Source organism: Megalobrama amblycephala, linkage group LG15 (assembly GCF_018812025.1).
Source record: "Megalobrama amblycephala isolate DHTTF-2021 linkage group LG15, ASM1881202v1, whole genome shotgun sequence".
Taxonomy (NCBI): Eukaryota; Metazoa; Chordata; class Actinopteri; order Cypriniformes; family Xenocyprididae; genus Megalobrama; species Megalobrama amblycephala.
In genome coordinates, this window is record NC_063058.1 from 23,138,576 (window position 1) to 23,161,496 (window position 22,921).

At 37.2% G+C, this 22,921-nt stretch overlaps 2 protein-coding genes across 2 annotated transcripts; one reads left to right on the forward strand and one right to left on the reverse strand.

Moving 5' to 3' along the window:
- Nucleotides 1-5,794: 5,794 nt before the first annotated feature.
- On the reverse strand, nt 5,795-9,026 carry si:dkey-42p14.3 (EF-hand calcium-binding domain-containing protein 10). The gene is made up of 4 exons (XM_048158801.1): nt 8,867-9,026; nt 8,469-8,633; nt 6,171-6,261; nt 5,795-5,973 (listed from the first exon to the last, which is right to left on the reverse strand). The coding sequence occupies exons 1-4, from the start codon at nt 9,021-9,023 to the stop codon at nt 5,931-5,933; spliced, it is 456 nt and encodes a 151-aa protein (XP_048014758.1). The 5' UTR covers nt 9,024-9,026; the 3' UTR covers nt 5,795-5,930.
- A 2,486-nt stretch (nt 9,027-11,512) lies between these two features.
- dldh (dihydrolipoamide dehydrogenase) lies at nt 11,513-22,476 on the forward strand. The gene is made up of 14 exons (XM_048158633.1): nt 11,513-11,669; nt 13,272-13,347; nt 13,932-14,011; nt 14,095-14,163; nt 14,239-14,308; nt 14,563-14,663; nt 14,758-14,898; nt 16,915-17,016; nt 17,185-17,375; nt 17,459-17,629; nt 17,708-17,897; nt 17,999-18,136; nt 18,243-18,332; nt 22,219-22,476. Exons 1-14 carry the CDS (start codon nt 11,631-11,633, stop codon nt 22,282-22,284), a joined length of 1,524 nt encoding a protein of 507 aa, XP_048014590.1. The 5' UTR covers nt 11,513-11,630; the 3' UTR covers nt 22,285-22,476.
- The last annotated feature ends 445 nt before the right edge of the window (nt 22,477-22,921 follow it).

The following is a 22,921-nucleotide window of genomic DNA, read 5'->3' on the forward strand; positions in this document are numbered from 1 at the left end:
TTTTTGTGCGCCAAAAAACGACTTTATTCAACAATATCTAATGTTGGGCGATTTCAAAACACTGCTTCATGAAGCTTCAAAGCTTTACGAATCTTTTGTTTTAAATCAGTGGTTCAGAGTGCGTATCAAACTGCCAAAGTCACACCCCAGTAGTGAACCATTGAAATTTCGAAACACTTTCGTTTACTGAAATCACGTGACGATTTGATACGCACTCCGAACCACTGATTCGACACAAAAGATTCATAAAGCTTCAAAGCTTCATGAAGTGTTTTGAAATCGCCCATCACTAGATATTGTTGATGAAGTCTTTATTTTGCTTTTTTGGCACACAAAAAGTATTCCCGTCGCTTTATAACATTAAGGTTGAACCACTGTAGTCACATGAACTGTTATAAATATGTCTTTAGTAGCTTTCTGGGCATTGAAAGTGTTAATTATCTTGCTGTCTATAGAGACCTCACTGAGCCATCGGATTTTATCAAAAATATCTTAACTTGTGGTCTGAAGATGAACGAAGGTCTTACGGGTGTAGAACGATATGAGGGTGAGTAGTTAATGACAGAATTCTCATTTTTGGGTGAAATAACCCTTTAAACACACAAGTCGTAGCCTGTACTCAGTGTAAAAGTGGACATTACAACTACTCGTAACAGAGCGAACACCTCACAAGCATTCACAACTTTGAACTGTAGCCATCATAATTAGCATAACATTGTTCTTCCCATTGAACTGTTAATGCAAGCAGTTCTCTGTCACTCTCTCTTTTGCATTTTGTCAGTGTAATTGGTTACAGTTTTGATTAAATGTTCTCAAAGGTAAACTGGTGTCCAATGATAAATGTGCTACTTGTGTAATTTATATTTTTCCACATTAGTACTTTCTCATGTGTGATTTGCATTAAATACAAAATATCAAAACAAGAGGCATCTGCAAATAAATGCAGCTAAAACTAACTCCACTTTTACTAATCATTTTACAATTAAACCATGGTGTTTGGTTATTTTTAGTGGGTGTATGAAGTCAGTTCTCTTCTAGTCCACACATGTGTCCTAGAAGAGTAACCACAGGTGTGGTTCATTACATTAACTATCAACATGATCCACTGACGTCTGACAACCATTAAGGATACCTTTACGCGACAACAATGTACTAAAAACGGAAAAGGTTTTCCATTGTGTTTTTCAGGTACAGACAACAACGTTGTCAAAATAATCCCCATTCACACTGATCAGCGAAAACAACTAAAAACACTGTATTATTCATACCAGGCCTGTAGTTGGCGAAAGAAAGAAAAACTACTCGCCTATAGATGAACATGTAATACGCGTGTGCATGACTTCACCGTTTTCACAAATTCACGTTTTTTTGTAGTTTAAACAGTGTATCATTTTCAAAAACTTGCAATTTGAAACCCGTTTTCAAAAGCTTGCAATTTCAGGCCCCTAAAATGCCGTTGTCGTGTAAATTAACGGCCGAAACATAAAGTTTCACATTTTTAGTTGAAAACGGTGTCGTGTAAATGGCCCCAAAGTGTCACAATTCTTTTTATCTTTATTTTGCACAGTATATTTACTTGTTTATAATTTTAAATCTACACTTTGTTTGTGAAATGCTTGGTTTGAAGTTTTATTTGTGCTTTAAAAAAAAAAAACAATAGCCTATTGTTTTTTTAAACAATTAAAAATAATAAATAAAATTATTTTAAAATATTAAATAAGTAATAATAAAATAAAATAATAATAAATAATAATAGGTAGGAATGTAATGTGATGCACACATTTATATATTTTCTATAGTTGTATAGACACAAAGTATAGAAAAAGTTGAAGAAAAGTTATTCTTCATGGTTTTTCTTGTCTATGACACAACTAATGGTCATTTCCCTGTGTTTCTGTGTTAAAAGGATAGTTAACTCAAAAATACAAATTCCATCGCCATTTACTTTCAGTGGAACACAGAAGATGATATTTTGAAAAACATCTCGGTCAATGTAAAAAAGCACTGAGATGAACCCAATGGTTGTGGGCTGTAATATACTTTTAAAACACCTTTTATGACACATCAAGATTGAATACTGAATACAAGTTCTACTTTTTAAAAAACAATAAAAGCTGAATGACATTTGTAGAATATTATGATATTTAACATATGAAAAAGTCAAAAAAGCAAAACTGGACCCCATTGACTTTCATTGGATGTCTCAATCATCTCTCTAGTTCAGTAGTCAGGGCACTGATCAGGGAGTCGGCCATTTTTGAGGGCTGTCTCAATTCGCAAAATCCTTCCAGTGCACTGACACGTTCCATCCCTAAAAAGTCCCACAATGCACTGTGAAAACCAGGTATTCTCATATGTTCCCTTACCGAAAGTTTTAAAGCGTGAAACATAAATCACGTGAGGCAACACCTACACATAATGGCATGTGATATATGTTTTTTAAAATACAAGCCATTATTTAATCATATTTCAACATAAACACACATCGCTAGACAGGTAGTGAACATAATCTAGCTAACATTTATCAACGGCTGAATTGTTGCTTGTATGTAGCAAGCAAAGTATTTGTCATACTGTACTTTAATTAACATTAAAACATAACATCAGAAAGTTATCAGTTCTACTGTTGATCATAAATACCAGTAGTGATGTTGTACAATGAGGATGTTGTCTTGTCCCCGGAAATAGAGTCATTGGTGTCCCAATGTGTAGTGAGCCAGAGTTCTTACTGTCCTTACAAGTGCCCGAATTCATGTGCACTATATACTGATTCAAGACCTTGGAAGCAAGGGAGCTGATTGAGACACACCCATAGTATGAACAAAAACAGTTAATAGTGACAGAAGTATATATATATATATATATATATATATATATATATATATATATATATTATTACTTATATTGTCAAAAGTTTTGGGACGCCTGCCTTTATGTGCACATGAACTTGACATCCCATTTTTAATCCGTAGGGTTTAATATGGAGTTGGCCCACCCTTTGCAGCTATAACAGCTTCAACTCTTCTGGGAAGGCTTTCCACAAGGTTTAGGAGTGTGTTTATGGGGATTTTTGACCATTTTTCTAGAAGCACATTTGTGAGGTCAGGCAGTGATGTTGACGAAAAGGCCTGGCTCACAGTCTCCGCTCTAATTCATCCCAAAGGTGTTCTGTCGGGTTGAGGTCAGGACTCTGTGCAGGCCAGTCAAGTTCCTCCACACCAAACTCACTCATCCATGTCTTTATGGACCTTGCTTTGTGCACTGGTGCGCAGTCATGTTGGAACAGGAAGCGGCCATTCCCAAACTGTTCCCACAAAGTTTGGAGCATGAAATTGTCCAAAATGTCTTGGTATGCTGAAGCACTAAGAGTTCCTTTCACTGGAACTAAGGGTCCAAGCCCAACCCCTGAAAAACAACCCCACACTATAATCCCCCTCCACCAAACTTTACACTTGGCACAATGCAGTCAGGCAAGTACCGTTCTCCTGGCAACCTCCAAACCCAGACTCGTCCATCTGATTGCCAGACAGAGAAGTGTGATTCGTCACTCCAGAGAACACGTCTCCACTGCTCTAGAGTCCGGTGGCGGCGTGCTTTACACCACTGCATCCGACACTTTGCATTGCACTTGGTGATGTAAGGCTTGGATGCAGCTGCTCGGCCATAGAAACCCATTCCATGAAGCTCTCTAGGCACTGTTCTTGAGCTAATCTGAAGGCCACACAAAGTTTGGAGGTCTGTAGCTATTGACTCTGCAGAAAGTTGGCGACTTCTGCATATATGCTGACCTCGCTCTGTGATTTTATGTGGCCTACCACTGAGTTGCTGTTGTTCCCAATTGCTTCCACTTTGTTATGATACCACTAACAGTTGACCGTGGAATATTTAGTAGTGAGGAAATTTCATGAATGGACTTCGTGCACAGGTAGAAACCTTGAATTCACTGAGCTCCTGAGAGCGACCCATTCTTTCACAAATATTTGTAGAAGCAGTCTGCATAGGTGCTTGATTTTATACACCTGTGGCCATGGAAATGATTGGAACACCTGAAATCAATGATTTGGAGGGGTGTCCCGATACTTTTGGCAATATAGTGTGTATATATATATATATATATTTGTAAATATATATGTGTGTGTGTGTATGTATGTATGTGTATCAGGGGCGTTTCCTCCGAGGAGGCAAGGGAGGCAGTGTCTCCTCAAAAGAACTGGATGAGAAAATAGTTGACATTACTAAAATATAACAATGCAAATATTACAAAATGTGACATAAAAAGTGTTAAGGTCACTCGTTTTTATGAAGTAACACTGTCCAACAGCAACACCCTCAGGTAAAGTTACAGCGGGAGGCTTGCCTCCTCTGTCCCAATTGACTTATAACAGACACCCCAAAGCATGCGGTGGGTTTAGTGGAGGGTAACTGAGAATGAATGGGGGAAAGTCATGTGAGAGGAGGCAGTGCCTCCATCGCGCTATCATTGGATATGACCGGTTATGATTGGCTCGCGATAGATCCCGCCTTTTGTTTTTGTGCGCATTCCGTGTTTGCTAATCGGCCTGAATGAAGACCATAGCCGTGTTTTCATTACAGATTTGCGCGAAACTTTTGCAATATTTTCTAAATATCGATAAAAATCGTTTACAAAATGACAGTGTTTCCATTAACCAATGTTATGCGACTAAAACTTCTTTTTTTCCTCTCGTGGTAAGTCATTACATAAATCATGGCAACGGATATCGGTAGGTTTATGTAAATCCCAGCCACTGCACTAGCCATTATTTTTAATCAAAGGAGACGTAGGCATGTTATCCAAGCATTTATGGCAAGGAAAGCCCCTTATACTTGAGAGCGGCCACCTATAAGGTGTTTCTGGGTGTTTCTCCCTCCTGTCTGCTTCGAGGTCTTGATAAATTGTGGCATTTCTTTGTCGTTTAGAATCTAGTTGTCCCGTAATACTTTTGTCTTTTATGAGTTTAATGAAGAACTCTCGTCTTCTGTCCAAACATACCGCATCCTCTTTAAAGAATGATCGACTTTTACATATGGCAGGTGACCTGTAAATGTGAAAAAAAAAAACTGTTTCCATTGCAGTTTTGCGAAATATTCCTTTTCCGTATTGCCTGAAAACCACCTCATGCGAGTGTAGAAATGTTTTTACGATATATGGGAGTTTTTGCAAAATTGACTTGTTTCCATTGACAGTATTTTCAATTCGCAATTTCAATTTTCGTAATTTAAAGGGTAATGGAAACACGGCTAATGATGGCGTTAATGGGAAGACTAATTAAAAAGTAAGTAAACTGCTCAGCCACTTAGATATCACCACTTGAAAAGTCAAACTTGAAATGGCCTGAAAATATAATGAATATGGGTTTTTTTTAGTGAACAATCAGCTTGGTGAAATTAAAGGTACATCTTCGTGTCTGTGATCAGTGCACAAAGGCTTGATGACTGTTTAAAATAAGTTGGCTATTAAAAAGAAAAGCTGAACATTAGTTCACAAATAATATATATTGTTTAAATTGTTACTGCCTTGTTGCATATAGTAGAGGGTTAAAACACTTGTTCAATAGCTCATGTAAAAATAAAACCCGTGTTCATAATGTATGAAATAAGGCACAAGGTCAATAAATTGGCTTTAGCTGCTACAAATTAAAATAAAATAAATAATAAAAAACACTTTCAGTGTGAGGTCGTGGTTACAACTCACTCAAACTGTAATATTGAGGCTGCCATAAATTATTCAGTATCACTGAATAAATATGGAGAAACAAAATATGATGCTCTGTTGTATATTTGTTCACATTTTAATTTTATTTGTGGTATTTATTTTGTTTTGTCATATGAGAGCTGTTTAGTTGATCTGGAAATCATTACAAAAGTTATTTTACAGATACTTATTTTTAAGGACAGAGTTGTTAATTCACCTATAGCTGGAATGTTGCTGCACTTCTGACAAGCCCTTCTGTCCTAAACAGAGAAATAGAGAAATCTGGATTAATTTTGAACAAAATAGACAATAATCAGGTATAACATACTTCTCATATAATCAAATATCTACAAAAATACGTGGGTGTATAGTGTATGCATTAGATATTAGGTCTGAATTCAGAGCCATTGAATCTTCAAACGATCACATGACTTTTTCAAGCAGTAGTTATACTTACGCCTCTCTTATGAACGTCTCTTGTGATATCCTGTCATCACTGGCTCCATCCGGGAACTCATTGAAATTCTTGATGCCAAGTGTCTTCAGTGCTGCGGGGAAGCAATGTTGAGCGTATCATACTGAGTCAGACCACAAGTATAACTCTTATACTCATGAATTATAAACAAAACAACTTAATGGAAGTATTCAGAGAAATCTTCAGAGAAATTAGGGTCAGTGTTTCCCCATGACTTACTACATATAATATAATAAACCAGATACAGGACGTAGTCACATTATTTGATAAATCGCACATCCCTGTTTGTTGCCATTACACAGGCCTATACGTAGAATCAAAATGTTGCTATTTTTAAAAAATTGAAAATCACGTTTTCACTCTCTGTCTGTGTTTTCTCAGATTATTTATGCATTTGTTGAGAAAATAAAGAATTATTGGTAACATTTTACAATAAGGTCTCATTTTTTTTAACATTAGTTTGTGTAGTAACCATCATTACATTACGAACTAACAATGAGCAATACATCTTTGTAATGTTAGTTAATAAAAATCCAGCTGTTCATTGTTTGTTCATCTTAGTTCATAGAGCATTAACTAATGGTAACAAATACAACATTGATTTTAATAATGCATTAATAAATGTTGAAAATAACATTAACTAAGATTAATTAATAAATGCTGTAGAAGTATTGTTAATTGTTAGTTCATGTTAAAGGGATAGTTCACCCAAAAAGAGAAAATTATTCCAAGATTTTGTATATGACTATCTTCTTTCAGACGAACACAATTGGGGATATATTTAAAAATATCCTGGCTCTTCCAAGTTTTATATTGGTACTGAATAGGGGACTTTTGAAGCCCAAAAAACTGCATCTATCCATCATAAAAGTAATCCATACGGCTCCAGGGGATTAATAAAGGCCTTCCGAAGTGAAGCGATGGGTTTTTGTAAGAAGAATATACATATTTAAAACTTTATAAACTAAAATAACTAGCTTCCGGAAGATGACTGTACGCATACTGCGCAAGTCGACTTGAGTAATCCTCTGACGCGATGTATGGCACAGGATGTAGGAGTATCATAAGCTTAGACTCCTCTCGCGGTTTAAACAAATAGGGCTGTGCAACAAACTCAAGCTCCTTTTCTCTTATATCGAAATACTTCAACATTTCTCTTTAAAATTTCTCATTTTAGACCTCTAATTCGTGACCGGTGTTTTGTTTTGCTCTATCCTCTGAGCTTCCGCGTTCGTCATTGCATCATGTGTCAGGTCAGAGGTTACTCTTCTGCCGCAAATCGTGTACGGCTGTCTCTCGGAAGCTAGTTATTATAATTAATAACATTTTTAATATGGATATTTTTGTTACAAAAACCCATTGCTTTGCTTCAGAAGGCCTTTATTAACCCACTGGAGCTGTATGAATTACTTTTATGATGGATGGATGCATTTTTGGGGGGCTTCAAAATCACGCCCCCTATACAGTGCCATTATAAAGCTTGGAAGAGCCAGGATATTTATAAATATATCTCCGATTGTGCTTGTCTGAAAGAAGATAGACATACACATATGATGGCTTGAGGGTGAGTAAATTATGGGATAATTTTGATTTCTGGGTGAACTATCCCTTTAACTAATGAAACCTTATTGTAAAGTGTTTTTGAATTTTTTTTTTCTGTCACTCTGTTCAACCCTGTAAAAATGTAATTAAAAAATATAAAAGTGTATTAATAAAATAAAAAAATAAAGAAAACTTCTATAAAATGTTTTTTTTTTTTTTTTAAATCCTTACATTTTCACGAACAAATGGCACATTTTATGTTTACATTAAAGGGTTAGTTCACCCAAAATGACATGACATTGAAATGAAATGACATTTCCTCTCTCAAGATCCATTAATGTACTAAAAACATATTTAAATCAATTCATGTGAGTACAGTGGTTCAATATTAATATCGTAAAGCGACAGGAATATTTTTGGTGTACCAAAAAAAAAAAAAAATAATGACTTATATAGTGATGGCCGATTTCAAAACACTGCTTCGGAGCATAAATGAATCAGCGAATCATGATTCGGATCACGCGTTTTTTTTTGGTACACCAAAAATATTCTTGTCACTTTATGATATTAATATTGAACCACTGTACTCACATGAACTGATTTAAATATGTTTTTAGTACATTAATGGATCTTGAGAGAGGAAATGTCATTTCATTTCAATGTCATGTCATTTTGTACTCACATGAACTGATTTAAATCAGCGCTTTCACAACCTCTGCAACATTATAAGAGATTTACCTTCTTTGTATTGACCATAAGTGATAAAGCCTTGACTGGAAGGATCCAGGACTCCAAACAGCGCATCTAAGTTGGAGTCGTTGAAGAGGCACGGAGTGATTCCTAGACGAGCTTTGGAAAGCTTCAGCCTTTCAAGTTGGTCGATCAGAAATTCCTTTGGGCGATCTGTAATGGCAGGATTCATGAGACTGGGTATAGTTGGTCTTTCTTTACTGTTTCATCACAAATTTAACCGCAAGAAAGCAACAACCTTAGATTTCCACACACTAATAATACTCTCAACCAATCTATTCATGTCATCAACTCTCAGTTTAATTTTTCAGGTAAATGCCACAGAGGTTTTAACAAGGTAGACGGTGATCTACCAAATCTACAACGAGACGCGTCGAAAGTCTCACCTGGTCTGTAGAAGAAGAGCATACTAGTTAAATTATCCATCAGCTCAATAATTTTGTGTTTCTCGAGGTATTCTGCCGCCTCGTACTCCCGCTGCGATGACATCTTGGGCTCACCGTCCGTCTGCATGTTTATCGCTGTTGCTGTGATACCGCGCATGCGCAGCGGAGGTGCCAAAAGTCAGTTACAGAGCAGTTTTATTCATCACTATTAATGATTTATGATGTCTTCATAAAACTGAAGTGAGTGAAGTGAAGACAGGAGAACATCATTATTGCATTTCACCTCAATTTTTGACGGACACTTACGAAGTTGCTTTTAAAGGAATAATTCACCCGAAAATATACAAACTGTTCGCTTCCAAACATGAATTTCTTTCTTTTGTGTAGCTCAAAATGAGATGTCAGGCAGAAGAGCCGCTTCAGCCACCATTCTCTCTCGTTTATAGAGAAAAAAGATTTAATTAAAGTGAATGAATGATGACTGAAGCTCTAAATCCCTCACGTGCTCCATTTTTGCTCAATTTGAGTGAACTATTAACCCTACTTCCGGTGTAATCCTCTTCAGTCTGTTGTGTTTCTCGAAAGTGAGGGAAACTAAAGTCAGTCGAGCTATATGGTCGTTTTTAGATTGTGTTACCGGCTTCCCTATAATGCGCATTTACTTTCGAGTTCACTTTCGAGTTTTGTATAATATTAATAGGCCTACGTTAATTTTGTATTATTACTTTATTTAATAGTATAATAAAATAAAATAAAAAATGAATTAATAGAATGTGTTTCTATATCGAGAAAAAAAAAGTCAAATCTAGAATTTAATGAAATCTATGAACATGTCATTATGCCCTTTTTTATTTCTTTGTAATTTTTTTTTGTCTGTTACTTTTAACTTCCACGCACACGAAATGAGCACAAGTAGTTACAAAATCCCACTTAAAGGGTTAGTTCACCCAAAAATGAAATTTCTGTCATTTATTACTCACCCTCATGTCGTTCTACAGCCGTAAGACCTTCATTCATCTTCTGAACACAAATTAAGATATTGTTGATGAAATCCGATGGCTCAGTGAGCCCTCAGTAGAGAGCAAAGCCATTCAAACTCTCAAGGTCCATAATGGTACTAAAACATTTGAATCAGTTCATGTGAGTACAGTGGTTCTATCTTAATATTATAAAGTGACGAGAATACTTTTTTGCGCCAAAAAAACAAAATAACGACTTTTTAACAATATCTATATAGGCTGATTTCAAAACACTGATTCAGAGCTTTACGAATCGAATGAGTGAATCAGAGCGCCGAAGTCACGTGATTTCAGCAGTTTAGCCGTTTGATAGGAGATCCGAATCACTGATTCGAAACAAAAGATTCATAAAGCTCAGAAGCTTCATAAAGCAGATATTGTTGAAAAGTCATTATTTTGTTTTTTTGGCACACAAAAACTATTCTTGTTGCTATAAAATATTAAGATCTGTTTCAAATATGCTTTTATTACCTTTATGGACCTTGAGAGTTTGAATGGATTTGCTGTCAACAGAGGCCTCACTGAGCCATCAGATTTCATCAACAATATTTTAATTTGTGTTCCGAAGATTAACGAAGGTCTTACACGTGTAGAACGACATGAGGGTGAGTAAATGACAGAAATTTCATTTTTGGGTGAACTAACCCTTTAAAGGGATAGTTCACCCAAAAATGAAAATTCTGTCATCATTTACTTCCCCTCATGTCGTTCCAAACCTGTATAAATTTATTTGTTCTGCTGAACACAAAGGAAGATATTCTGAAGAAAGTTTGTAACCAGGCTGCTTTGGGGCATCATTGACTTCCATAGTAGAAAAAAATACTATGGAAGTCAATGGTGCCCCAAAACTGTTCAGTTTAACACATTCTTCAAAATATCTTCCTTTGTGTTCAGCAGAACAAAGAAATTTATACAGGTTTGGAACGACATGAGGGGGAGTAAATGATGGCAGAATTTTCATTTTTGGGTGAACTATCCCTTTAAGTAGTATTATACTTGTGAAAAAAAGTTTCCGAGTATCAGTTGCCTTATCTAACCACTAGAGGGAACTGTTTCTTGCGTATTGTATGGTGAGGGAAAGTACAAGAAACTGACTTCATCCTCACTTTCAAAGGTATTTATATTATATTATATTATATTATATTATATTATATTATATTATATTTGCTTTACGTTTGTTGCCGAGGTATCACACACACACCCACACACAAATATATATATATATATATATATATATATATATATATATATATATATATATATATATATATATATATATATATATATATATATATATATATATGAAGAACAAATGTACAACATAAATAATATAACTAGAAGGTATATATAACAAAAAAAAATGAAAATGAACAACATCAATTTTAATATAAACAAACAATAAAATAAATAATATTTAACATTACATCTCGACAAAATAAAATTGTACTTTTAACAAAATAAATTTAAAAAGGCAGCACAGGTTTACCCTCTTAGAGTTGTCTGAAGATTAAGTAATATGTATTTTTGCTCGAGACAGTGAAAATGTTCTTTTTATTGACTGCATTTTCTATGATGAATCTGAAATATATGCAGAAGTTTCTCCACGTTGAGTAACAAGCTGGCTGCGTGACATCATCAGGCAGCGACTCTGTCCGCTTTCCGTACTGCGCATGCGTAAATTGACTAGTCCTTGGACACACCGATCACTGTAGGTGAAGCGGTCTCGGAAGGGACGTACTGTCAAAATGCAGACCTGGAACCATCTATACCGCACACTCGCCACGGTAATGACTGTTTATTTGCCCCAGTACACTGTACTTTGAATATACCCATAGTCCATTAGAATAAAAAGAAAGCGTTTTAGACAAAACATGCAATGTTATTACAGTGTAGGCCCAACATACTAGCTTGTCTGCGTGCACAGTTGAACACAAACGAAGCAGAGGGAGTTTATATATTAGCGACATGAATTTACTTGTATCTATATCTCATTTATCGAAGTGTTAATGCATATTTACCCAACTAAGATCTAGATCTGTCATCATTGGCTGAACTTGCAGGGGCGTGTTGTTGCATTTACTGAGTCCGTGGAGCTTTTTGATCAATTGCCATATAGGTCACATCATTCTGATCCAGATACACTCCAAATATTCTACCTTTTTAGCATCATAGGCGTGTTTAAATACAACACTTAGTGAGCTGCCCTACCTAGAAAGTGCCAGTGAAGCCCAAAAGTGCTGTCTAGGTAGGTAGGTTTTGAGAGACAGGCATATTTAGAGGAAAGTTTGGGAAAAAAGTGATATGTGACATGCATGTGCTGTCTTACTGTTCAACAATGTGGACGTTTTTATGTTTATATAACTAATTATGGCTATTTAGGAGTTATCAGTACTAGATGGAGCAAAAAATCAACCATAAATTGTATAAAATAAATATTGCTTGTGCCTGGCAGTGATCTACTGTAAAGAATTAAAACTAAAGAAAAAAAAAAACCCTAAGAAAAATTATTATATTTTTATTATAATATTTAATTTTTAATCATTTTGTAATGTGCTTTTGTCATTTTATTAGTTTTTGGTATATATATATATATATATATATATATATATGGGCTGTCAAACAATTAATCGTGATTAATCTCATACAAAATAAAAGTTTGAGTTTGCATAATATATGTGTGAGTACTGTAAATAATATGTATATATAAATACACACAAATTAATGTATATATTTAAGAGAAATATGTTATTTATGTACAAAACTTTTTATTTATATTTAATATAAATTATATAAAAAATAAAAAAATACATACACTTGTATTTCTCAAATATATATAGGTTTGTATTTATATATACATATTACTTACAGTACTCACACATATATTATGCAAACTCAAACTTTTATTTTGTATGCGATTAATCACGATTAATTGTTTGACAGCCCTATAAAAAAAAAAAAAAAAAATATATATATATATATATATATATATATATATATATATATATTCATTCAATTTTAGTCATTTTAAAACTTCAACTTATTTTATGTCAGGCAACATTTTCATTTAAGTTTAAATTTATCTAATACTTTATATGGAGACATTTGAGGCCTGGCACAGAATTTTGGATTTTGCCTTTATTGCGACATAATTATGCAACCGTTTAATACTCATGAGTAACTTTCTTTTGACCTTTAATGCTTTAAATTTAATGTTTATTTTTCTCTCTTTTTAGCCTGTTTCTCCCTTTGGATTGTTTATTTTACTATAAAATGTATTCATATATTTTCTTTGCCATTTGTAAGCATCAAAAAAAGGAGTATGGAGAATATACCATATCTGTATTATAAAATAAAATCATTTTGCTTATTTCTTTTGAACAATACAGCGAGGTCAGCACCTTCCCTGCAAGCTGCACGGAGCCACAGTCTTGTCTGCGAGAACATATGCTGACAAAGCAGCAAGTAAGATGAATTAAAGGATTAGTTTACTTTCAAATTAAATTTTCCTGATAATTTACTCACCCCCATGTCATCCAAGATGTCCATATCTTTCTTTCTTCAGTCAAAAAGAAATTAAGGTTTTTACAGAAAACATTCCAGGATTATTCTCCTTATAGTGGACTTCAATGGAGCCCAAATGGTTGAAGGTCAAAATTACAGTTTCAGTGCAGCTTCAAAGGGCTTTAAACGATACCAGACGAGGAAAATGACCGATCGTTTCTCCAGATAAGACCCTTACTCCTCGTCTGGTATCGTTTAAAGCCCTTTGAAGCTGCACTGAAACTGTAATTTTGACCTTCAACCATTTGGAGTCCATTGAAGTCCATTAAAATCCTGGAATGTTTTCATCAAAAACCTTAATTTCTTTTTGACTGATGAAACAAAGACATGAACATCTTGGATGACATTAATACACTTGAATGTATTAATTGATAGTGCTGTATTTACAAATCCTCAGCCATGACCTTTATGTTAAACTTAAATGATATGAAATGCTTTAATATGAAGTGATATTCATATAATAATAATAATTTGTTCTGTCAAAGTTGAAGCTGATGTCACAGTTGTGGGCTCTGGGCCTGGAGGATACGTCGCCGCCATCAAAGCAGCTCAGCTTGGTTTTAAGGTATCAGTTCCTGTTCCTTGGTATCACAGATGCCCCCGGCTTTTGTTTTGACTGCACTGGTAACAAGCGCCTTTCTCTCACAGACAGTATGTGTGGAAAAGAACGCGACCCTCGGAGGGACGTGCTTGAATGTGGGCTGCATTCCGTCAAAGGTTTGTGATTTTACAAATGCTTTTCCAAAATGCTTTTAACTATGGTTAACTTGATTATTTTTTTGCCTTATTAAGGCTCTGCTGAACAACTCGTACCTGTATCACTTGGCACATGGAAACGATTTCGCAAGCAGAGGCATTGAAAGTAAGTTCAAGTGTAAACATGCGATATGTGTCCACATAAACATCTTTTATTGTGACTTGAACATCAAGGACTTGCAGAAGACAATAGATTTGAGTTTTTCTTCTGGCAGAAGACATTTGAACTGTAATAAATTATAGAGGATTGTGGGTATTTTAAAGTGCCCCTATTATTCCTAATGTTGTTTTGGAGGTCTCCTACAATATCATTTCATCATACATGATTCAGTCATTTCATAATTTTTTATTCTGCATTAGTTCAGGGGCTCTCATTGAACCTGGAGAAGATGATGGCACAGAAGAGCGGGGCTGTCAAAGCTCTGACAGGAGGAATCGCACACTTATTCAAACAGAACAAAGTGAGATTTTTCATTTGTTTATTCTCTGTTCACATTTGACAGTAAAGCAATAAACCTTTTAAAGCCATACATAATGATATTTTGTGATCCATAGGTAACTCACGTCAACGGTTTTGGAAAGATAACCGGCAAGAATCAAGTGACCGCAAAGACTGCTGATGGAGAACAAGTCATAAACACCAAGAACATCCTCATCGCTACTGGATCAGAGGTCACCCCCTTCCCAGGCATTGAGGTACATGAGCAATAGAGAAGAAGTAGCCTTGCTGTCTACTGCCTGCAGACAGCTGCTTTCTAAGGGAGCATCCTAACTGGATGCCCATAAGTGAACCTCATAAGAGTGATTTGAAATAATATCTTCATGCACCACCCATGGAAACCTCAACTCATAATTGATTTCAGAAGCATTTGATGTTAGCATGTTGCTAAGCTAACTGCACAAAACTTTAATACGCATTGTTGCAATATTGGGTAAAATAGTACATTCTTTAATTATTAAAATATTTAATATTATTTTTCTCTACTTTTAAGTTAGGGCTTCACTATTTGTTGAAAAAAATCTCTTTTTTGGGGGCCCAGGCACCAATGGTGTGAGGACCCTATTGTAATTGCTCGATCAATTCTTCTTCTTCGAAGTGAATCGCATTTTTGAGGGCCTAAAAATGCTCGAAAACTTTGCACACGCATCAGAAGTGGTGAAAATTTACGTTTGATAAGGGTTTCAGAATTAGGTGTGGCAAAATGGCTCAATAGCGCCACCTACAAAATTTCAATTAAGCGCCTTTCGTTCTACGTTTCACGTACAGGTATGAAATTCAGTAGACAGACGTAACAGCCTAATACCTACAAAAAAGCCCCTAAAATCTGAAAACCCAACAGGAAGTGACATATATTTAATTTTTTTTGCCATTTCCAGATGTTGTACTTTAACAAATTCCACCTACAGTCTAATCTAAAGGATTTTGTGACGTTAAATTGCGAAGATCTTGAGTTTTCGCTGAAGGGTGTCCGTGGTGGCCTGACAAAATTCGATGTTTCGCCACGAAACAGGAAGTTGTTATATCTGTCCCAAACTTCACATTTGACCAAGCTTCACATGATGACATATACATGCCATAATTTTGTTATAGTCATAGCGCCACCAGCTGGTAGCAGGAAGTGTGACAAATACCAATGACTGACATAGTCCTCCTATATTTATATACTTAAATGCATATTGCCCACTGTGCTCTGTTTTCCTAAAGCCACCGGGTGGCGGTGGGACCCTTTCATCGTTGCTTGCAGCTTTAATTTATGTTTTTTTTTCTGATAGAAGTTACAATTTATATATAATTTTTTTTAATGCTCCATTGTTTGCTGTGCTTTGTTGGGCTGCACAATTTCACCAAAAAAAAAAAAAAAAAAAGATTTATATATCATTCTGACTATAAAACAATTATTACTAATAAAATTATTAAAGCTGCTGTCCGTGATTTTTGGCCCTCTAGTGGTTAATAAACAGAACAGCACGCGTCTTGCAGAGGAACATTCTAGCCGGAGCTACTTTTCTCCGTGTATGTCTATGGCGAGTCACGCAGTTACTGTGATACTCTGCGGCGAGTCCTACCAGTTCGGTCTGAAATAGTCAAAATATAAACACTTATTATAAGTGTACCATAATGATTCAGGATAAGACAAAAACACTATTTGGAAAATGGATTCATGTTGCATATTCTCATTAATTTTTGTACATTTTTAACACAAAAAAAGTTGCGGACTGCAGCTTTAAACAAAATTAGAATTATTACAATTTTAGTATTTAACTGTAAAATAAAAAATCAGATACTTAAGAAAAAACTAATAATTATTAATATATATTTACAGTACAGCTGCAAAATGCCAATACTAATATTGTAACTGTCTTAATTTGTTCATTTTCAAAACTTTCAAAACCTTTTCTTAAACCTTCAAGCTTTTTTTGTCTCTTGTTGACAACGTCCAGTTTATAAGCACTTCTTTAAAATTACAATTTCACTCTGAGACACGCAGTGCATATATTTATTTAAATCGCAGCCTTTGAAATTTGATAATCGCACTAAGCCATATTGCGATTTTGGTTTTTATTTTGATTGTGTATTAAATTTTGTAAATGTCTTGTGATCAACATTTTTCTTGATTTGTCCACCATCTCATATAATTACACAGCCGACGTGTCGGTATGTTGCATTCAGATCATGAATATTAAATCTGAAATATTATTCCCTTGTAATAGATTGATGAAGACACTGTTGTCTCGTCCACTGGCGCTTTGTCCCTCAAAAAAGTTCCAGAGGAGCTGATTGTGATTGGAGCAGGAGTCATTGGCGTGGAGCTGGTGAGTGGACGATTGGAAGGTTATAGTGTGAACATTACAGAATTTCATTCCCTAATCATCATAAGACTGATCTAAATTGTTCATAAAAGTGCATGTTCGTAACATTTGAGGACTGATTATGCTTCTGAATTGGGTTTGATTATGAAGATCCATTCTGTTTGTTCCTAGGGGTCTGTTTGGCAGAGGCTTGGTGCCAAGGTTACAGCAGTGGAGTTCCTCGGCCACGTCGGTGGAATGGGCATCGACATGGAGATCTCCAAGAACTTCCAGAGAATTCTCCAGAAGCAGGGGTTGAAGTTCAAACTGAGCACCAAGGTCATGGGCGCCAACAAGAGACCTGACGGCAAGATCGATGTGGCGTGAGTGCGGCGTTTCTCCAAATGCTGATTAGGATCGAAATTCTTCTAGTGCTTTTGCCCATTATGTTGTTTCCGTTGGTTAGTGTGGAAGCTGCAGCTGGGGGCAAGAACGAGACGCTCACCTGTGATGTTCTGCTGGTGTGCATTGGCCGCCGTCCCTTCACTGGTAACCTCGGTCTTGAGTCTGTCGGTATTGAACTGGATAACCGCGGGAGAATCCCTGTCAATGGCCGTTTCCAGACTAAAGTGCCCAGGTATGGAGATTTCAAATGATTTGTCTTGCATTTGTTGCGACAAACAAGTCTTAATTTGTGTTTCTAATCTCTTTTTAGTATCTATGCCATTGGAGATGTTGTAGCTGGACCCATGTTGGCCCATAAAGCCGAGGATGAGGGTATTATCTGTGTCGAGGGAATGGCAGGAGGAGCCGTCCATATCGATTACAACTGTGTTCCCTCCGTTATATACACACACCCTGAGGTCGCCTGGGTCGGCAAGACTGAGGAACAGGTCAAAGAGGAAGTGAGTAGACTCGTTGTTATTTTAGCACACCTCTCCATCTTAAATTGTATGTCACATCTAACATTTCCTCCTAAAATGGCATATAATTGCCCGTTTTCCAGGGTGTGCCATATAAAGTGGGCAAATTTCCCTTCGCGGCCAACAGCAGAGCCAAGACGAATGCTGATACAGATGGACTGGTAAAGATCATCAGCCACAAGGACACAGATAGGATGTTGGGAGCACACATTCTGGGAACGGTAATGATATATCTGCTTTTGCTTTTCTTGTGTAGGAGGTCATTTTTAATGATATGATAATTAATTAATTATTAATTATCATTAATTATTGATTTTCATTTTACAGGGGGCAGGGGAGATGATTAATGAGGCTGCATTAGCTATGGAATATGGAGCATCATGTGAGGATATTGCAAGAGTGTGTCACGCCCACCCTGTAAGTGTCTTTTTTTTATGTTCTCTGTTCTTAAAGGGTTAGTTCACCCAAAAATTAAAATTCTGTCATTTATTACTCACCCTCATGCCGTTTCACACCCGTAAGACCTTCGTTCATCTTCAGAAAGCAAATTGAGATATTTTTGTTGAAATCCGATGGCTCCATGAGGCCTGCATAGCCAGCAATGACATTTCCTCTCTCAAGAACCATTAATGTACTAAAAACATATTTAAATCAGTTCATGTGAGTACAGTGGTTCAATATTAATATTATAAAGCGACGAGAATATTTTTGGTGTGATTTTAGCAGTTTGGCGGTTTGACACTCAATCCAAATCGTGATTCAACATAACACTCCCAAACTTCATGAAGCAATGTTTTGAAATCGGTCATCACTAAATAAGTTGTTTTTTTGGCGCACCAAAAATATTCTTGTCACTTTATAATATTATAAAGTGACGAGCTGTTGGAGGAGTGGACGGGAGCGCAGTCGTAGGTGTACAGGGAATAAAGGAGTGGACTCAGCACACAGCCCTGTGGGGAGCCGGTGCTAATTGTGATGGTGGAGGAGGAGTAGGAACCAATTCTCACTGTTTGTGGGCGGTTGGTGAGGAAATTCAAAATCCAGGTGCAGGTAGAGAGGGGAAATCCTAGGTGCAGCAGTTTATCTACCAGTGTGCCTGGTATGATGGTATTAAATGCTGAACTATAATCTATAAACAGCATTCTAACATAAGTTCCTGGCAGCTCCAGGTGGCTGGTGTAAAGGGCTGTGTTGATGGCATCTGCTGTTGACCTGTTTGTTCTGTATGCAAACTGATGGGGGTCAAAGCTGTGAGGGAGGCTGGCCTTGATGTTCTCAGCGATCAGTTTTTCAAAGCATTTCATGACCACTGAAGTGAGGGCTACAGGCCTGTAGTCATTAAGACTACTGACTATAGGTTTTTTGGGAACAGGGACAATTGTGGCAGACTTTAGGCAAGTGGGGATGGAGGCTTGTGTAAGGGAGATGTTAAAAATCTTTGTAAAGACCCCTGAGAGTTGGTCTGCACAGGCCTTCAGTACTTTGCCGAGTACTCAATCTGGTCCAGCGGCCTTGTTTGGGTTCACTGTCCTCAGCACACGTCTCACTTGGTGTTCTTGTAGCGTGAGAGTGTGCAGCGTGGTGGAGGCAGTGTGACTGGATGCGGTGTTGTTGTCTCAAACCGGGCAAAGAAACAGTTCAGCTCCTCTGCCAGTTCAGCATCGCCTCCGACAGCCACAGGTGGTCTGCTCTTGTAGTTGGTGAAATGTTGTAGTCCCTGCCATACCTGCCGTGAGTTGTTCTGTTGCAGATAGTCCTCTATTTTCCTCCAGTAATTCTCTCTTGCTGCCTTAATGCCTCTCTTTAGGTTAGCCCTCGCTGCGCTGTACTGGGCCTTGTCCCCGGACCTGAAAGCAGAGTTACGTGCTTTGAGCAGAGACTGTACTTCTCTGTTCATCCAGGGTTTGTTATTGGGCTAGTCTCTGTATATTGCTCCAGGTCCTGTGACTCAAAAATACTCCACTCTGTGTGTGCAAAACAGTCCTGAAGCTGAATGAGGCCAGGTTCTTATTGTCCTCTTTTCTGGCTTAGTTTGTCTTATCAGCGGGGTATATGCTGGGAATAAGAGCAGTGAGAGATGGTCAGACAGGCCCAGATGTGGCATGGCCACTGCTCTATATGCGTGTTTTAGGTTGGAATAAACACGGTCCAGTGTGTTCTTTCCCCTGGTGGCACACTGTACATACTGTACAAATTTAGGGAGCACAGTCCTTAAACACACTTGGTTAAAATCCCCTGCAACTATATGTACTCCTTCAGGATAGGCCTGTTGCTGTTTGTTCATTAAGTCATGCAACAGCGTGAGAGCTATGCTAACGTTAGCCTCTGGTGGTATGTACACAGCAGTGATGAGCACTACCGAGAACTCTCGCGGCAGATAATGGGGTCTACACAATACCGTCAGTGCTTCCAGGTCCGGACAGCAGTGGGTGTATATGGTCTTACAGTTCTTACACCAGCCAATGTTGACGTACATGCACAGACCCCCCACCCACCCTCTGTTCTTACCGGAGTCTCTGTTCCTGTCGAATCAATGCATGGAGCGCTCTGCTAGCTTAGGGTGACCATATGCGCCATTCTCCCAGGATGCGTCCTGTCCAGGATTTCTAAGTTGCATAAAATGTCCCAGTTTTGGTTTTGTTTTCATATTTGCGGAAGGTAACAACTGAAAAATAATTTGACCAATAGCATGCATTATACATAATCAACCGATCATGGCTTGCAAGAAGGCTGGATCTACAGAGAACGGTCAAAGCACTGCAAATACGACAACATTTTAATGCATTGCATGAAGAATGTCAATAAGAACAGTGGCTTGCACAGACCTCCGTGTAGAAATCGTGTTCCTAAATCGCGTTCCGGGGGCACATCGATATGACCACTTTCACAATTAAAGAGGCAAGGGCTCAAGCCATTTTAGGCAATTTAGAAATCCTGGACAGGACGCGTCCTGGGAGAATGGCGCATGTGGTCACCCTATGCTAGCTGTACCGCTGTGTCCGGGATCAGTGGGTGTAGTCAAGTCTCAGTTATTATCATCACATAACAGTCGCGGATGGTGGAATTCCCAGCAATAAGCAGATCCAGTTCATTCATTTTATGCACAACGGATCTAGCGTTGGTGAGAAAGATGCTTGGTACAGATGGCTTGTGTGGTCGCTTTTTCAGTCGCTTTTTCAGTAGTCCTCCCCGGCAGCCCCTCTTCTGCCGTCTCTCCCGACGCCGCCTGCGTCGCCTCCCCGGCCCGAAAACAATCCAGGCAGATCCCGGAGGCCTCGCTATGTCCTGCGGGATGTCATGAGCGTGATGGAACGAGCTCGTAACATTACTCTGACACCGTAGGCCGATATTAAGCAAGGTCGATTGACTATATGCGTGTCTTGCTTGAGAACACGTCTTCACACACACTACACACGCCGCATACTAGGGCTGCACGGCTGCATGCAATTTGGCAAAGGCTGCGATTATTTTATGCGTGGCTTGTCAGAGCTGTACGGCTCTGTGATCAGTAGTAAATGCTTCTCCATCTGAAAGCTAGAGGGTGCTCTTGCGCAGAAAATCAAAATATGCCCTGCAGCAGAAGATAACATGCATCATATCGCTGTAGCTGAATAAACAGAAGATTGAAACGCTTGGATTAATTAAACATGACTAATAAACACACGACTGCCTTATTCTATGTAAGAAACCACATCTCACAGAAGGACGCTCAGCTGTCGTTATGAAGTGAGTTTGGAGTAAAAACATATTAAATGTTGTCTTTTGTTGGACAAGATGTTAATAAATGCTTCTCGTGTCTGAAAAGAAGTTTAACGTGTGTTGCTTTTTCAAATGTACATTATAAGCGACTCAAACTCGCAGTGCTTTCAGATGGATTAGCATTCAGAGCCATACTTCATTGACAAGCCGCGCATAAAACAGGCGCAGCCTTTGTGATTTCATAATCGCGTTTAAGTGATAATCGCGTTCAAGTTCAATGTTATTTTTCGTATTGTGCAATATATATCGTGCAGCCCTACCGCATACACGATCAAACAGCACCGTATCAGAGAGCCAAAAACTGCTGCGCATAGATAGATACTTTAATTTCTCTATTAAGTTACTATTTTTAATAGTCACTTCTGAAGAATGAACACACTAATCTTGGCCATTGTTGTTTTGTTTGTTTTATTGTAAAATAATTCATATTAAAATTACATATAAAAAATGTTATTATTCATAATAATACATTATTTTTTAAAATGTAGGTTTTTTTTTTATAATTGTAACATTTGTTTTTCAAAACCTTTTCCTCTTTTCCCAGACTGTATCAGAGGCCTTCAGAGAAGCCAACCTTGCTGCTTCGTTTGGAAAAGCTATCAACTTCTAGATTTTCTTCACATACTCTTGTATATAAATACATTATCTGCTGCATTTTTTTTCCAAAACAGTTCACACAATTTGTAGATCTTCAATCTCTGGGCCTTCAGATGTACTCTTCATCCATACATCCAGAATAATCCTGTAAAACACTTAGTCTGTTATTTAAATGTCCTAATAAAGAAGTTTGGGTCTTGTTGAACTTCGCCTGAATGAGAAAAATATTGTGTGGATTTTTTATAAATCAGAGTTGTTCAGTTTCATGATCAGTCTCCTGAACACCAAAGCAATAATTTTGATGGTTGGAAAAATTGACATTGGCTGTATTGATGCACATGGGAGGTGAAATAAAGAGAAACATAATTATGCAGTGTTAGATCTTGCTTTCACTACGGGAGATGTGCTGTGTATTACACTTGAGGAGTTATGAGGTTTTCAAAAGATAACTTCATGCAGTTTTTGGAGGGTAGTTGAAGGAATGTTCTGAGATAGATAAAGATTTCCCTTCCCTTGTTTGCATCGGCCAGTGTCAGCAAATATAAATTACTTATAATTAATATTAATGAATAATAGCAAAGGATAAGACATGATTTGAAAGAGCAATATGTTATATATGAACAATATGATCTTTTAGCGTTGCATGAATT

Coding starts and splice junctions, on each gene's coding strand:
- si:dkey-42p14.3 (XM_048158801.1), bottom strand. CDS start 9,023: ATGCGCGGTATCACAGCAACAGCGATAAACATGCAGACGGACGGTGAG. Junction 6,262..8,468: donor TTATGGTCAATACAAAGAAG/GTAAATCTCTTA, acceptor GCTTCCCCGCAG/CACTGAAGACACTTGGCATC. Junction 5,974..6,170: donor GAGACGTTCATAAGAGAGGC/GTAAGTATAACT, acceptor TTCTCTGTTTAG/GACAGAAGGGCTTGTCAGAA.
- dldh (XM_048158633.1), top strand. CDS start 11,631: ATGCAGACCTGGAACCATCTATACCGCACACTCGCCACG. Junction 17,898..17,998: donor AGGAACAGGTCAAAGAGGAA/GTGAGTAGACTC, acceptor CCCGTTTTCCAG/GGTGTGCCATATAAAGTGGG. Junction 18,333..22,218: donor GAGTGTGTCACGCCCACCCT/GTAAGTGTCTTT, acceptor CTCTTTTCCCAG/ACTGTATCAGAGGCCTTCAG.